Below are 17,282 nucleotides of genomic sequence, written 5' to 3' on the forward strand. Positions count from 1 at the left end.
CATTATCTGGAGCCGCTCCATATTCTGGGGTGTTACTGTTCCTTACTGGATTGATGGATGGGCGGATTTATTTGTGATGGAATGGGGGAATGCCGGAAACGCCAGTCACCATCCTCTCCATCGCAAGTAATTGTGAAGGATCGGTTTAAAAAATGAAAGTGGGCGGACAAAGAGAAAGGCGACGGGATTTGCAGAGCAAGGTATGAAAGTGAATACAACAAAAATAAAATAGCGTGTGTCTTTGAAGGGATGCAGAAGTCCATGGGACAATACTAACCATAAAAAGTGGGTCTAGGCCCACTCGTCACAAGTCCACTCGTCGCAGGCCAACTCGTCACAGGTAAACTGGTCAGGAATGCCAACTCGTCGCAGGGCATTTCGTACGAGGAATTCTCGTATCACCGGAAAATTCGTCACACGGAAAACTCGCATTACGAACTTGTTTTCTAAAAGCGATGTTTCTGCCTGCTATATATACGTCGCCCATTTCAAAATGATGTAGGCGAGCGAGTGTTCTTTCAAAGTTTTTAACAAAGGAAGTTAGGTAAATATGCCGCCATACCGAGGTATATTAAAATGATAATAGCCTGCAAATTTGTATTACATGGCACGCAAAAAAAGTAAACAAATTGTTATAAATGACGCAGTGAACAGGTTGTACATGAAATAAAAAAATGTTTATTGCACTCTCTTTGTACTGTTGTACTATTTGTACTATTGCACTGTTATCTCGTTGTGTAGGCGTCTTCAACGCTGGTTGCGACGTTGTTCACTTCATCAGTACCGGTAGCGGATGTTGCGGGCAATGTTCCGAAGCTTATTGACTGTGGCTCAGCTGTCGTGATCAGCCAGGATTCTTGCGATGCGATCGTTGACATCTCGGTATCTGCGAGCGAGGCGGGGGGGGGGGGGGGGGGGGGGGGGGGTGCCGTCCGACGATGACTACTACCATCACCGTGAAAAGCGACAACGGAACAGGTTAACAAAAGGCCCCACAATATTTTTTGGCTGGGCTGGCCCGAATATGTATTCAGTGCAGTGAAATAAAGATTAATATTATTTAAAAAACAATAGCCCGCCGCGGTGGCGCAGCTGGATTTGACGCTGTGCTGTTGAGCCCAAGGAAGCGCGTTCGGTTCCCGGCCGCGTCGGACGCTTTTCTGATGGAGCTGAAAAGCGAAAACGTCCGGTGTGTTCGAGATTTCTAAGCACTCATATTAATATCCCCAGGTGGTCAAAATGATTTCGGAGCCCTCCACTACGGCGCGCCTCGTCACTTGTGTAGCATCGGCGCGTTAAAACCCCACAATCAATCAAATCAACAAACAAACAATTTCAAACCTAATGCAATGCCTGCTGGCGTGTCCTTCAGTGTTTACACAGAAAGAAATCCTCCAGCTTAGCTATGGTTCAAGCCTTGCGTGAGTTGGTGCAAGCTTCGCCATTTTTAATTTTTTTTATTCGCACACTGAAAGTGGGAGTGTGGGTTGTATGCAAGGGCAGGTTATACGCGCGAAAATACGGACGTACACCAACTCAACACCGCTGACGATCGGCATTTCAAGAAGTGCAAATCGCGCTGACCTCTTCCCCCCTCCCCAGGAAAAGAAAAAAAAAAAAACAGCTCTTTATGCATTCCTGATGCTCACACAGACCTCCGCACGCCCTCCTAAACAGGCGTAACGAATTTACCATTGTAGAAATCAGCCTCAGACCGGCTTTAAACGCCAATTCCCGGTCAGGGCTTCTAGGCTTTTGTTCACACGGCCGCGGTGTAACGAAATCCATGTGACGAGAAGGCACCACGCACGAGAGTTCCTATCTCGAGATGGAACTGTACGAAAAGGCCGGTGTGAGGAGTTGGCCTACGATGAGTTTTCCGGTGACGAGTGGGCTTGTGACGAGTGGGCTCGTTCCCATAAAAAGTTACCGTATGAGAGCGACCACAGCCTACGCGTTAAAATGTAAACTTATACATTGAACGCCCGACAAACTCATGAGACAAATTCAATGAAAAGGAATGTAAGATGCAATGAATCAAAACACGTTACAGCGTTTTGAGTCGTGCCCTAGCAACCAATAAAAAAGCAAAAAGGAATCTACATTCAGCCCTACTTACATGATTGGCTAGCAAAGCTATGAAACCAGCAATGTCCCCCGATCTGTGTCCCCAGCCTGTGGCCCAACGACACAGCCAAGACGAGACAAAGCCACTTTACCGGGACTCCCGCCCTGTCGTCACGCGTGGCTCTCATCCTTTCAACATTCGTTCACGGTAACGGTAGGAATAGCTCTTTAGGGGTCAGTGATTACCTAGCTCATCATCTTCATCGACGGCGGCAGAGGACTGGCATTCGTCGTTTCCATCTCATCAGCCAGTCATTGTCACTGCAGCCCCCTATGGGCTGCGTCCTCGACCGATACCGTGGCTGTTGACTGGCAGTTTATGCTGCGGGAAGTGGAAGTGTGCGCTGACACAATTGCGCGTTTAGCAGCACCGCTGCAGGACCCTTTCAGGAGAAAGTCGGGCTAACCGAAGTCGAGATCCATAGCTTTATAACCGCACTGGATCGCTCAATCTGGTGAATTTGAATCATAAAATTGAATGCTAAACCTGAAGTTCAATTAACAAGAGTCGACTATTGTTCGCTCACCATGCGGCATTCGCCCATTCGCTCACCATGCGGCATTCGTGTGTTCCCTCGCATCGTCTTCTGAGGCGTACTTCCGTGAGCGACAACGTTTCACTGCTGTGGCTTCACAGTCCTTCGCAATAGATACACCACAGGCATGCGCAACCTGCCCAGTGGGGCGATTGTGTCTTCTCACAGCCACTGGCATGATCCTTTTTCCATTACATAGTTTTCTTCTGTCTGTTACTATGACGGAAAGGCTTGTCTCATCCCCATGGTTAACTCTGTATATACGCTATTATCGTAAACGTTCTTTGCTACTTTTGTAATTAGCACGCTGAAGTTACCCGTGCTGCCCACCAGTGGTGCGATCGTGTCCCTCTCATTGCCATCCTCACGATCCTTTACTCTTAACGCCATTTTCTTCTCTCGTCTTTTTCCCTATTCGTTTCCCCCTGTTAGCGCTGCATGATGAAATTAGGAAAGCAAGTGCTGTGCACGAAGAAGCACGCTTACCTTATGGGATCATGATATGTTGCCGAGATTCCACTGCAGTAAACATAGCCCTGATGAAAGTATTACGTTCTCTCATTGCCATCGTCATGGTCTTTTCCCTGAAGCAGGATGATCCTTTCCCTTTGGGGTCGTTTTCTTCTTTGGAACATAATGCGAGACATGGGTAACCACCGTAGTTATCCCCGCATATCCGCTATTAGCGTAATCATGCGGGCATACTTGTGTAATTAGCATGCGCAGATTACTTCTTTAGGCCTCAGTACATGTATCTACCCCATGTTTGTAAGTCGGAGGGTCCGACGCAACAACTAGGTTCACCTTTAGTTCGCGCGAGCCGATATTATGCGTTTTACACTGGCAGGCCCCGCCTCGAATTCCCGATATTCTGGCTTATCTTTCCTTAATTTTTTTTTTTCTCCTTGCGACGTCGGCCAATTTCTGGAACGATTTTTCAGTCGCGCGGACGCTCGACACTTCTTTTGTCCGCATAATGGGGCATTTAATCCGGTCGCATTAATGCCATAATGTCAATATCATGAGAGCATACATACAAAGGAGTGAATCGATATGAAATGCATGTAACCCACCCCGGCGGCTCAGCTTCTGAGCGCTACTGAATATATGAGGTCGTAGGTTCGATATGCGGCCTTCTCCTGCTGGAGGCGAGAAACCACACCTCATCTGTGTGTCTAGATTTCGGCGCAGAACGCCGGGCTGTTTAGACTACTACGAAGCCAGTCTCTACAGGCGCATATTCGTCACGTTAAACCCCAACTTGAGTTAAATGCGCAGGCCCCCGTATTGCGCGGTGGCGAACAAATATTGCAGATGCAGCGGAGGAGCGCGTACGCACTGGGCTTTCCGCGTGGCTGTGATGAGCCGGCCTTAGCGCTGCTACCCGCATCGCTGCTCTGGCGTGTCCGTGGCAGCGAGTACAATGCGGGGCGCTAATTAGTCGCAGACGCAAATGGCCTGTCTCGTGTTTGCTCGGGCTTTGCAGTGAATACATCGTGACGCGAACACGCACTCTCTAAAGTACACCAAACTTTACTTTTGAATGTTTCCGCCTCGTTACGGGTGTCTTTGCTAGGCACGGAAAAGATTTGCGTGAAAGGGAAAGTTAGCGGCTTTTCGTGAGTAAAAAAGAAAAGAAAAGAAAGGAAATGCAAAAAAAAAAAATTCTACCGTCCTTATGATTTCAGTAACAAACAAGTGTGTCTAGAGTTTCGTCGGAATAAAACAAGAGCGCTGTAAGATTTCCAAAAAAAAAAAAAGAACTTCTGAGGACGCGAAAGAAAACTATGTGATTTGCATAAAAGTTAGGTCTTAAAACTGGTACCTTTTCCACCTTCGTTCAGGTTTTGATAACAGAAAACTAGCAGCGTTGTGTCGGAATTTAAACTAGCGCTGGAAGTTTCCTGAAAAAAGTAAACGTAACCAAGATGCGAAAGAAAAATTCATGTGATTTGCTTTAAGGTTGTTCCTTAAAACTTCTACCTTTTCCACCCCCCCCCCCCCCGCCCCTACCCCCGTGCTCGCAGAGCACGCGAAACTTTATAGTGTTAGCTGCATTCAGATAAATGAATTTAGTTTTCTACCTGGCATATTATACAATGGAGCGATAACACTCGTGGTCTTTTGTATGCACGTGCCGCCTGCGTTGGGTGATACCACGCTGTAATTAATGCAACTGCACACGATAATCCTTTCTGCATGACATGGGGGTCATTTGCTCCCTTGTAGCGTTGTCAAGAGTTACCCTTTGTGTTTTGATCAGTTTTGTGGACGTATATTCTTTTGTTGTTCCAGAAAACGTATATTGCAGGTTTGTGAAAATAATTCCCACATTTATTTTTTTTATTTTACGCGCGCTCGTGCGTGGTTTCGTTTTGTTTTAGTCATGGCCGCACCATGGGTGAGGTAATGGCACTATTTACACTCGAACGTTGGTGGGTTGTTGTTTGGGGCATGTTAAAGCGCGGAGCATGTTTCGAGAATTCACTACAGCGTTCTTAAGTAGGACATCGTGAAATTGAAATTCTATGGGAAAAAAGGTCAACCGGTTGAACCGTGGGAAGGCAGTCAATTTATGGCACCGCTGGAATCTTGACTTATGGGACCGCTGATGAAAGGATTCAAAAACAAAATCCTGACCCCCCCCCCCCCTCCCCCCTCTCTCTCCTCTCTCTCTCTCTCTCTCTCTCTCTCTCTCTCTCTCTCTCTCTCTCTCTCTCTCTCTCTCTCTCTCTCTCTCTCTCTCTCTCTCTCTCTCTCTCTCTCTCTCGCGCGCGCGCGCGCGCGCTCTCTCTCTTTTAAAATATTTTTGAGCAGCCTCACATCACTGCAAACTCAAAAAACGGTTCAATTATTGCCATACTTTGGTGTATACGCTTATACGTCCTATATTGATCTACCCTGGAAGGTTCTCATATATTCAAGTGTCAAAAATTTTCTCCGCTGAGTTTCGCGGGCGTTCGCCACTGAGTTTCGGTACTGCGACTTCGAGCTCCATACCTCTTCAAGCTGTCTTTTGGCTGTCATCCGAAATTTTTAAAAATAAGCAGATTAATATGGAGACCATTGCGCCCATGCTATAAGCGTGAAAAAAACATAGCATGTCTCGCGAATCTCTATTGGCCAACTGGGGTCTCTCTATCTCTCTCTCCGTCCGTAATGGCCTATATTAACGCGCACATCCGGAATTTGGCAATTCCGTCGTAGGGTGTCTCCATTGGTGGGCGCTTTTTGCAAGTACCAGTCGCAGTAGATCTGTTTTGCAATCATTATCGCTTTTGCGCACTTTTAGCAAGTGTACTCGACGATTTAGCATTCTTCCTTTACAAAGTGCAACAAGACCCCATCCAGATGCCTGAAAACACCATGATCCCAACTTTGCACCACTGATTGAGGCACAGAACAAATAGGGGTTTTTCACAGCTTCGCGATTATGTGACTTGCAAATCTGTTGGTCATCACGCAAAATACACCGCAGCATTTTTTTAGACGTGCAACTGCCTAGCACCGCCTAATAAGTCATTGTGGCATGTTCGACGTTAGGTATAATCAAAGGTCGTGAAAAGAATTTAGGGTTAATTCCTCTTTCCAAGGGACCGGCAAGAACATATGATATACCATAGCAGGTAATGCGTGTGCTTTTGACTCATATAAACAACCCTCAAGGCTGTAAAAACCAACATTCCGCCCCTCAGCAGGGACGATGTCGGTTCATTGCGTGCCTGCTCCTGGGTGAGTGTCTCTCATGACCGTGTTCCAAATCGCAGTTTCCTCTCGTCCCTAGCTTGAAGAGTGCATCCCGCTCCCGATTTCATTTAACGTGAGGAGTGGGTTTGAGGGATGGTGGCGATGAAGATGCATATGGGCGTACGGAAATGAATTAGCTCCTGTGGATTAATCCCTGCGTAGGGACATATTTTTGATTTGGGCGAGTTTTGCATGATACCGCACGGCAAAAAGAAATAGCTTAAACTGGCCAATCCTGGTTCTACAACAGATATCATCGATAATCTCTCGCGAGCGGCAGACGCCAGTGATCGTCCAAGAAATAAAACATTTAATTTAGCAAGACAATGGTCCGACTTAGTGGCTTAATGATCTTGAAAAAAATCGTACAGCGCGAACAAAACGGGGCGGAGTATTCTAATCGTATGTTTCGTTTTGTTCGTGTTTAATTTAAACAATTTCACAGAGCATTACGGGTCATATATGTATTGTTCCGATGACTTTTGCGGAAAGTCCTCGCTACATCCAATGCCCCTCTATAGGGCTCTATCACTTTTTTTTTCTCTCCTTTCCTCTACCACTCCTCCTTTTACAAATCATCTATCCTTTCCCCATTCCCCTTCCTGCAGAGTAGCATGTCGACGTAGAGAGAGCGAGAGAGAGAGAGAGAGAGAGAGAGAGAGAGAGAGAGAGAGAGAGAGAGAGAGAGAGAGAGAGAGAGAGAGAGAGAGAGAGAGAGAGAGAGAAATAACTTTTATTTACATAAAGGGTTAGGGCGCGGTGGGCACGACCCGGACGGTCGCGACGACTTCAGCCGCTCGAGTCACAAGCTCCTTCTGGAGCTGGGGGTCCGAGCGGCCCAACGCCTCCATTCACTGGTCAGGATAATTAATTGGAGGGAATGGGTCCTCTGCACAAGCCCACATTTGGTGTTGGACCGAGGCTTTTTCGCTGCAGCGGGGGCAGAGGGAGGATGGGTAGAGGGAGTGGTGGACATGATGAAGGACGGCTCTGCAGGGTAGAGATTCCGTTTGGAGTTGACGCCATAGGCGTTCCTCCTCCAGAGTGAGGGATGAGGGAGCGGGGGGAAGCTTGCAACGGGAGAAGCGGTAATGCTGTGTGACCTCTCTGAATCTGAGAAGACTGTCCCTGGTCGATCTGGCTCCATGGAGGGAAGAGTCCACATCGTACACCCAGGTGACAAAAGCTCGGGCTGCCGTGTGGGCCGTCTCTATCCCTCGAATGCCCGGGTGAGTCGGGAACCGTTGGAGTTCGACCGTGTCGGATGGCGAATTTAGACAGAGAATTTTGGGTGCCGGGGCGGAAATGAGCCTTTTGGCAAAGTTTTGAACGGCCGTTTTCGAATCGGAAAATACAATTTCAGCGGTGGGCCTTACGGTTAATGCCAGTGCGATTGTCGCCTCTTCCGCGACATGCGGGTGACGCGTGTGAATGGGGAGGGTGGCAAGAGGAGGAGATGACGCGGAGTGAATTACGGCAATTGCGAATGCATCATTATGCCGATATTCTGCCGCATCGACATAGAGGGTCGTCCGAGAAGGGGGAAATTGTTTATCTAGTGTCGTGGCTCGATGAATCCGCCTTTCAGTGTGAAATGTCGGTGCATGTCTTTGGGAATCGGTCGCACGATTATATGACTTCTGATTGATGATTTGATGCAACACACAGACTCAGGGCCTTGAGCTGGGCCGATCCCGAGTCTCTGCAAGAGGAGTCTGCGTGCGGAGCAGCGCCCTAGGCGGTTGATTTGGCCAGTGCGGTGGCCTTCGATTAGTTCTGCTGCCGTATTGTATGTCCCTGTTGCCTCTTGTCCGCATGTTGGCAAAGCTCTCTGCATTTCGTCCTTCAATAAAGAGCTTCTCTCTCTTTTTAATGCGTTCATAAAGGCCATCGTAGTTAATGTATCGAATGACATCTCAGTAGTTTTATCGTTGCCCTACGGACGATCAGGCCGTAGGCAAGAATTTATTTTGCCACAACTTTCTGAAGTGCGAAGCAGTGACACAAACACCGTCGACGCGACTGTTTACTTCCAAACAAACGCGTGTTTTCAATTGATTTTTAGATATGAGCCATGCGTAACCAGGTTCTTACTTCCGTGTTCCGTGATGTATGGAAGTTCTTAGTACAGAATTGGCACTCTCATGTTTTCCTCCCATTTTCAGCACCAAATGCTTCCTGCGCTCCAAAAGGCGCACTGAAAGTAGTGTTTGGGTAAAAATACAATTAGTCCGCGGTGTACTGAAATAAGAACCGCGCATAATTTTTATAAAACATGCACCCTTGTATGATGCCACATCTGACAACAATTGACTTATTGCAAAAATGAACGGAAATCTGCTATTCCACTAAGGGGTATGTCGTACTATAACGAAGACCAATACGGAAGGAGTTTGACGAAATGGCTAGTTTAGCACGATTTAAAAAAAAACGGTCAGACAAGAGAAAACTGCTCCTGTTAAACCAATAACTGGAAGCAACCAATGCGAAATTATTTTGCACTCCATCGTTTATGGGTTTAGAGGAATTATTCGATGTATGTTATCTGCCTCGCCTCCGCAGGTGCCATATCTTAATGCAGGAGTAATGGAAAGACTGATCCGGATCAGACTGCTGATCCTGATCCTGAATTACATGGGGTGCGGAACTAAATTCCACTGGCCTTTACGCCAAAGTACGCCATGCCTATCCTACCAAAACTAAATGTAATGCCTCCAACCTAGGGTACCTATGTTAATGAGAAGTACGAGAAATCCTACGGATTTTTTAAATATAACATTTTTTTTCACATTTTTGAAATTGATGTACCAACTCCATCAATGCCTGCTCTCCTCCTAGTGCGGCCCACTGGTCTTCTTGCCTGATAAAAAGGAGCCATTTTTTTCCAAACTTAACATCACGCACTCTCGGCTGACTAATCAGAAAAACAAAGACGCATGCTATGAAGCCATCCTGTGTGCGGTACGTGAAGTATGGTGCAGAATGCAACACCCGCCCCTCCTCCTCCCCTTTTGTGTTCATTTTTCAGGGTGCTCTACCCTTCCGGGAACGGGGAGTTGAAGTTCGAACTCCTCCGCTATCCTCTTCGTAAAGGTAAGCCTGCAGCTTTACTTTCATGTGAAAATGTTTTAATGCTGCGTCATACTTGACGCTCTGGCGTCGTAACGCAGATACAGAGGACTTTTCATTTAAACCACAAAACTGGCGGGGGGGGGGGGGGGGGGGACTTCTCTTCCCCCCATGTTTATTATAACTCGATTAAGACTTTATGATGTTCTCTTTAACAATGCGGGAACTAGCTAGCTGGAACATGTCACGCGTCACTTTTTCAATGACGGTTAATGTTTTTCTCTATTTGTTCTCTTAGTCATCGACAACATCATCAAAGGTCTCAGCTGTTTGTAGTTTTCTTTCCAGAAACAAATAACTTGTTACACTGGCTTAGCTTAGGAAAGCATCTCGACCGTCATTGCGAACAAATAGGCGATGCGGTAGTTAGCCTCTTTTTTGAACTCCTGAAGCATAAACAACTCGGCAAATTTAACGCAAACCCCTTGTTCATAATTATATTAAAGAAATGACTACCTGCGTCTCATTGCGCAGTGCTTTTCTCTGTGTGTAAGCGCCTATTTTCTTCAAGAGCATTATTACCGATGCAGAATGCCGGTTTTGTGTGTTATGACTGTATTGCTTTTTTTCTTACTTAAACAGTGCTGAAAAAATAGGCTTTTGTGACAGTTGTAAGGTTACAAAAATACTCCTTCTTTTTTCTTCTGCGAAACTTTGTCCCGTGGCGTATGGAGTGGGTTGAACTTACAGATGCGCCCGCAATTTCTGGAGGAGGCGAAGCAATGTGTTGCCTTCTTATTCGTGATTTGCAGCAGGGGGAGCTCCTAGCCGAATTCCCAGCTAATAACAAAACAAATTTTTGATTCAGGCTATGTGATTTATACCGATATTTGTAACATGTAATGAATTCGAATAATTTCATGCCTGCGGTAAGCAGACTAAAGACCAGAGGGCGGAACGACAAGGAAACGTACGCTGGAAACGTGCGCCACCCTACACTCGCGAGGCGGGAACTTTATTTTATGACTGGGAGCATACCTTGGGTTTAGGCAGATTCCTTCAATGCTTTTCCGGCCACGAAACTCCGGCTGAAGGTTGATATTGAAGCATACGCTCCCGCTAGGTTTGCCACCCTTCGTAAGGGGGCCATGAGCCGCCGCCAGAGCTGGGATTATACGCGCACCGCTGCTGAAGTTTCGTTGCAATTATGTGAGGGCTGTTGTTCCTCTTACCTTTTCTTAAACGTCATTGAACGCATCAATGCAACCAGATCAAATAAGTCGGAATGGGATCCAGCGTCGACGACGAATGAGATCCTGGCAGCTGTTTGCTTATGAACGCAAGCATACTTCAAGGTGCGGGCATACTTTATAAACGGCACTGCATTTATAATGTCCTCGTACCTCGCGATAACGCATTCTGTCATTAATTAAGTACTTCACGGCCTAATCATTGCCTACTTACGAGGCCTCGAAGTGGTAGCTCACTCGTGTCGGAAGACGATGCTCATCCGCTCCATGCTTGCTGGCTCACCGATGCAAGCAGCTACTGCTAGATCGGCTCGATAACCTGTTTATATTAGCGCCTGGCCAAAGAGCGGCCATGTTTACGTGATAGGCAAGCTTTCAATTATTGTAGTGCGCCAAAAAAAGGAAGGGGCGTAGACAGGATAAAACACGAGTAGACAGGACAAAGGGCGGTCGCATTGGTTACTATTCCGCACACCTCTCACGCGCTGCAACCCAAGTGTTCTAGTCAACTGAATGGTCGAGCAAGTTTTATTCCAAACCTTCGAATTGAATTCTCATCAAATATGCAGTTGTATCGGACGCACGTTAGTGCGCGCACATCACTTCCTTGACGCGGGGAATTGTAATGCGCCGTTGGCGCGGTTAGCAACGAGCGCTTTCGCGACCGCGCGCTTCAGTATTAAGGGTTTTTTGCCTAGTGTTTACTGTTTTGAGTATTCATAATTACCGGCAGGCAACCCACTATTTGTTCGAGAATCCGGAGTCAATATGTGTATATAGTTTTTCCTGCCAGCGATGTTTGGGCGAGTTGGTTCATGGTTAACAAAAAGGAGAACGGCGCAAAAGGGACGATGCACAAGACGAAAAAAACGCTTGTTGTGCTTTTTTATAGTCTTGTGTATCGTCTGTTTCCCCGTGTTCCTTTTTTGTTATAAAGTTTTTGTTATGCTCAATAGCTAACTCGCCTCCTCCAGCAAAAAAATGTGAGCTCACATTTTTTTCACATTGTGTGCGTGTGGCGTGTGTGTGCGCGTGCGTGTGTGTGTGTGTGTGTGTGTGTGCTTGTGCGCACGTGCGCGTGTGATTGTGTACATGCGTGCGTGCGGGCGTGTGCGTGTGCGTACGCCTGGGCGTGTGTGTGTGCGCGTGTGTGCGAGTGTGCGCAGGTGCGTGTGTGCGTGTGTGCGCGTGTGTGTGCGCGCGCACGTGTGTGTGTGCGCGTTTGTGTGTGCGCGCGTGTGCGTGCGTGTGCGAGTGCGTGTGTGCGCGTCTGTGTGTGTCTGTGTGTGTGCATGTGTGTGTGCGTGTTGCGTGCGCATGTGTATGTGTGTGTGTGCGTGCGCGTGTGCAAGAGCGTGTGTGTGTGTGGGTGTGTGCTTGTGCGTGCGCCTGCACGCGTGTGTGTATTTGCGCGGGTGCGTGCGCGCGTGTGTGCGTGTGTGTGTGTTTGTGCGCGTGTGTGTGCGTGTGTGAGTGCGCGCACGTGTACGTGTGTGTGCGCGTGTGTTTTGTGTGCGCGCGTTTTTGTGTGTCTGTGTGTGTGTGCATGTGTGTGTGCGTGCGCGCGTGTGCAAGTGCGCGCGCGTGTGTGTGTGGATGTGTGCGTGTGCGTGCGCGTGTGTGCGCGCGTGTGAGTGTGTGTGTTTGTGCGTGCGTGTGTGTATGCGTATGCGAGTGCGCGCGTGTGTTTGTGTGCTTGTGTGCGAGTGCGTGCACCTGCGTGCGTGTGTGTGCGTTTGTGTGCGCGTGTGTGTGTGTGTGCGTGTACGTGTGTGCGTGTGCGAGTGCATGTGTGTGTGGGCGTGTTTGTGTGCGTGTGTGTTTTCGCATGTGTACTTGTGTGTGCGCGTGTGCGTTCACGTGTGTGTGTGTGTGTGTGTGTGCGCACGAGCGTGTGTGTGTGCGTGTGTGCGAGTTGCCGCGCGTGTGTGGGTGAGTGTGCGTGTGTGCGTGTGCGTGTGCGCGCGTGTGTGCGCGCGTGTGTGTGCATGTGTGCGTGTGTGTGCGTGCGCGTGTGCGAGTGCGCGCGTGTGTGTGTATGCGTGTGCGTGCGCGTGTGCGTGCGCCTGTGCGTGTGTGTTTCGCGTGTGTGCGTGTGTGTGTGCGTGTGTGTGTGTGTGTCTGTGTCTGCGTGTGCGTGTGCGCGCGTTGATTGATTGATTGATTGATTGATTGATTGATTGATTGATTGATTGATTGATTGATTGATTGATTGATTGATTGTAGGGTTAACACGCCGACGCAATGCATACGATGAGGCGCGTCGTAGTGGAGGTCTGAGGAATAATTTTGACCATCTGGGGATCTTTAACGTGCGCCGAAATCTCGTACACACAGGCGTTTTTGCTTTTCGCCTCAATCAGAAAAGCGGCCGCCACGCCGGGAATCGAACCCGCGTCCTCGTGCTCAGCAGCACAACGCCTTAGCCCCGCGCACGCGCGTGTGTGTGCGTGTGTGTGTGCGTGTGAGTGTGTCTGTGTTTGTGTGTGTGCGCGTGTGCGTGTGTGCGTGCAGGTGCGCGTATGCTTGTGCTTGCGTGTGTGTGTGTGCGTGCATGTGTGTGTGTGCGTGCATGTGTGCGTGGGCGTGCGCATGCGCGTTTGTGCGCGCGTGTGTGCGCGTGTGTGAGTGTGTGTGTGCGTGTGTGTGCGCGTGTGCGCGTGCGTGTGCGCGCGTGTGTCGGTGTGTGTGTGTGTGTGTGTGTGTGCGTGTGTGTGTGTGTGTGTGCGTGGGTGTGTGGATGTGAGCGCGTTGATTGATTGATTGATTGATTGATTGATTGATTGATTGATTGATTGATTGATTGATTGATTGATTGATTGATTGATTGTATGGTTTAACGCGCCGACGCAACGCAGACGATGAGGTGCGCCGTAGTAGAGGGCTGCGGATTAATTTTGACCACTTTAACGCGAGCCGAAATCTCATACACACGGGTGTTTTTGCTTTTCGCCTCCATCAGAAAAGCGGCCGCCGCGCCGGGAATCGAACCCGCGTCCTCGTGCTCAGCAGCAAAACACCTTAGCCCCGCGTGTGTGTGTGCGTGTGTGTGTGTGTGTGAATGTGTGTGTGTGTGTGCGTGTGTGCGCTTTTGCGTGTGTGCGTGTGTGTTTGTGTGTGTGCGTGTGTGCTCGTGTGCTTGTGTGCGCGTGTGTGTGTGAGACTGTGTCTGTGCGTGTGTGTCTGTGCGTGTGTGTGCGTGGGCGTGCGCGTATGCGTGTGCATGTGTGTGGGTGCGTGTGCGTGTGTGTGTCTGTGCGGGTGTGTGTGTGTGTGTGTGTGTGTGTGTGTGTGTGTGTGTGTGTGTGTGTGTGTGTGTGTGTGTGTGTGTGTGTGTGTGTGTGTGTGTGTTGCTTCCTGCGCAGTTTTTATGAAGGGTAATGGGACATCTTTTATAAGCCCTTACAATAAGACGCTGGTAGGCATCGGCAAAGGAAAAAGGTTTCTCTAGAACTGAGCTTGGCTTTGCAAAAACCTGAACATCCTCGTTTGTGGTATACTGTGCATAAATTGATCGGTGTCGAGATTCTGCTGTAAATATTTTGCTCTGGTTACAAACAATGCATTTAGAGGGCTTGCGGTGGGCAGCTCCGATTTGTCACTTATTTACCCCTTATTTGTCAGTTATTTGTCACATCGGCTGCATATCGTTTTCCGTTTTTCACCATTGTGACCGCAGCAAGCGCTTCACATTTGTAATGCGGTTGCATTAACTAGCCTATGGAACAGAAAAGCCGCTTTTCGACGTCTGTAGAAGCGAAACGGCTCCTAATAAGGCCGACGGCGCGCAGGGCGTAAAGGGAAAGTAATTGAGCTGAAACTAAACATTGGGAAAATTCGGGACTGTACGGAAATTGAAGTCAGTGACACCGAAATGCGAGTCGAGCTCTCATCCCCGCCACGGCTCCAACTGACAGAAAAATAAAAGGTGGACCAAGTGATTGCACTGCGGCCTTCGACGTGGAAAACGTCCGCAATTCTCACATGGAGCTCGGCGTAGAAGGAGTGCGACGTCGTTTGGCCCGCCGTAAGGCTGAACGTCAAAGTCACCGAGCGTTAAGGCTGAATATACGCGCAAAAACACACCCACTGAGGCGAAACTCGTAAGACGTACTTCGGTTTTCCGGAGTTTCTTCATAACTCGAAGGTACACATTGCCACCAGTGCTAAGAGCCTCGCCGCACATTCAAGCCAAGTCATTTTATTTTCAACAAATTTTGTTGGGGGTCCCCCAGGCGAAAAGCGATCATACACCACTTGGAAGTGCCTGGGGGCCCGTACAGGCAGCGAGACATCTGAAGTTACAGAGACATGAAACTTATGCTCGATCATATTACAGAAAAGATCTAACGATGCACATGTATAAGTGAAAACATTTGCAAATATAGTAACACATTTTTCGAAAGTTTCTGTGGAAAAATACAACATTCCCTGTCATACACTTCTGCAAGTTACAAACACTTCTGCAATAGGAAATGTACATGTGCGGTAGGACTGCAAGGGAAAATTGGCAGAGAACAGGAAATCTTCACACTTGCATCGATGGCGTGTAATGCATCATCTCAGCGAAGTCTTTAGCGCTGTTTCGAAGCTGCGAAATGGTTTATTGAAGGTGCCATTTGATGTTTATAGCGCCTGTTGTGTTACATGTTCTTCTTGGCGTGTTTCGAAAATTTTTTGGATGTTCTTATGTCGATACTGCGCGTAAATTGCTTCTGAACGGCAAATAAAAAATGCGTAGTTAGTAATTAAAATATTGTGTTTAATTTACAAGCATTCACGAATTGAAATATATAATTAACGGGAGGCCAGGCATGTGTTACACAAGATATTCATGGGAAGTTCCTAGAAACTATAATCCAGCTTAAAAAAGGCTTTTCATAATTTTTTTAACGCCAACCTGAACTCACGAATACATATAAATGTGCACACTCACTAGTTGTATGACATGCTTAGAAAATACATGTTTAGTTACTTTGGCCAATTATCTAGCGTACAACTTTTAGATAATTGGCTTTTTTTACTTTAGCTTTAAGTCGCTAGCTTCATCGCTAGTACCATGAATTCCTTAGTATACAGTAACCAACTTGCACTACATTGCGTACCATTTTTATTTAACTTTTTTTTTCTCTCTATTGCTGCTTTCGCGATCTCTCACATTCACTTCACTGCATTGTAATCATCCCCATCTGGCGTAGCAAGCACTGCCGCTAGCAGAGCTGACCTCTCCAGCCCACATTAAAGAGTTCTCTCTCTCTCTCTCTCTCTCACCCAATTTAGCGCTTTGGTAGCTTTAAGTCATAGTTTTCCAACTTCGTATCAAGGCTGTCCTAAACAAAAAAGACGAGTGATATCTATCTCAGCGGACGGCCATGCTATTACTCCGTAGCACTTATCTGACAAAGTAAGGTAATTACTTCCATTCAAGGCTGAGCACATGCATTCATTTTGTTTTTGTAGGGCGTACAAGCAATAACACTAACACATACGTTGCTGTGTGTAGATTTTTTTTCTGCTTTTGTAGAAAATAGACCCAAACAAAGAGCTCCTCAGAGGCCGGAGCTAAATTAAGATGGAGTGTTTTCGTAAAATACAATCTCTGCGATACAAAGCAAGACAATGTTTACTGGAACAGACTTGGGCCTTATTTTCTTTTCTCGGCCGGAGCCTTCGGGCCCAAGTCACGGAAACGAAAACTCGGAACGTAGCTAACTTTTCCCCGTTATCATGGTTACAGACCCCCGAGTGTCATTAGCGAAAGCATGTGAATGCACTTGAAAGGTTAAACTGTTTCTGTGCGCACGGCGGCAGATTGATTTTCCCCTCCGGCATAAGCGAGCCCGCGGAGAGCGAGGGCCCACTCGTTTCGCTACGTCGCCCCGAGCCTTGCCCGCCGCTCGGGAACGGAGAAGTCCACCGGCGGGCAGCTTTATCGCGAGTCTTAGCGATGCCTGATTAACCTCCGGCATATCGATCGCGGCGCCCGCAAAGCGGCCACTGGGGTAGGCGGGCTTTTCTGCCCAGGTTCCTCGTCTCGCTCACATCAGCGATGCCGCAGCACGCTCGCACGGGGAGTCTCCTGACGGCGCCTGTGCGGAGCCCACTCCGGAACCAGCCCGGAAGGGCTCCGCACAAGGGCGCAACGCGGTCAATTGAGTTCACCGCTCTGTTCTTTCGAAGCACTCCCCGCGAGATGGTTGGTCACACGCTTGGCGTAACAGCGATGCATGTGCTCGGAGAGTTGCTTGAGGCACGGCCTGGACGCTCGGAAACAGCGTCGCTTGGGAGTGGCTTTCGAGGAAGATAGCTGGGCAGATCAGGACGGATGCAAAGACATTGCGGACAAGCAGGGAAGAAACTCTGTGTGTGCGCGCGCGTGTGTCTGTGCGTGTGTGTCAGCATGTGTGTGTGTGTGTGCACGCGCGCGCACACACGCGCACACCACTTGCGCAGTGGCGGATTCGACTGCTGCTGCTTGCAAATTTGACATGGGAGCCGTCGTCGTGAGCGGTATCTCGTGACCTCTGGCCTGCATAGGCCCGCAGGTGTTTTA

General features: G+C 48.3%; 1 protein-coding gene across 1 annotated transcript in view; it reads left to right on the plus strand.

Annotated features, from left to right (window-relative positions):
* LOC144155589 (uncharacterized) overlaps positions 1-17,282 on the plus strand; it is a 509,077-nt gene that overhangs the window by 256,419 nt on the left and 235,376 nt on the right. Inside the window, exon 4 of the mRNA XM_077687126.1 lies at positions 9,439-9,503. Within this exon, the coding sequence (XP_077543252.1) occupies positions 9,439-9,503 (65 nt within the window). The remainder of the gene's footprint in view (positions 1-9,438; positions 9,504-17,282) is intronic.

The sequence above is a fragment of the Haemaphysalis longicornis genome, unplaced genomic scaffold, assembly GCF_048455015.1.
Source record: "Haemaphysalis longicornis isolate Haplotype H1 unplaced genomic scaffold, Haemaphysalis longicornis Haplotype H1 scaffold_1, whole genome shotgun sequence".
NCBI classification, from domain to species: Eukaryota; Metazoa; Arthropoda; class Arachnida; order Ixodida; family Ixodidae; genus Haemaphysalis; species Haemaphysalis longicornis.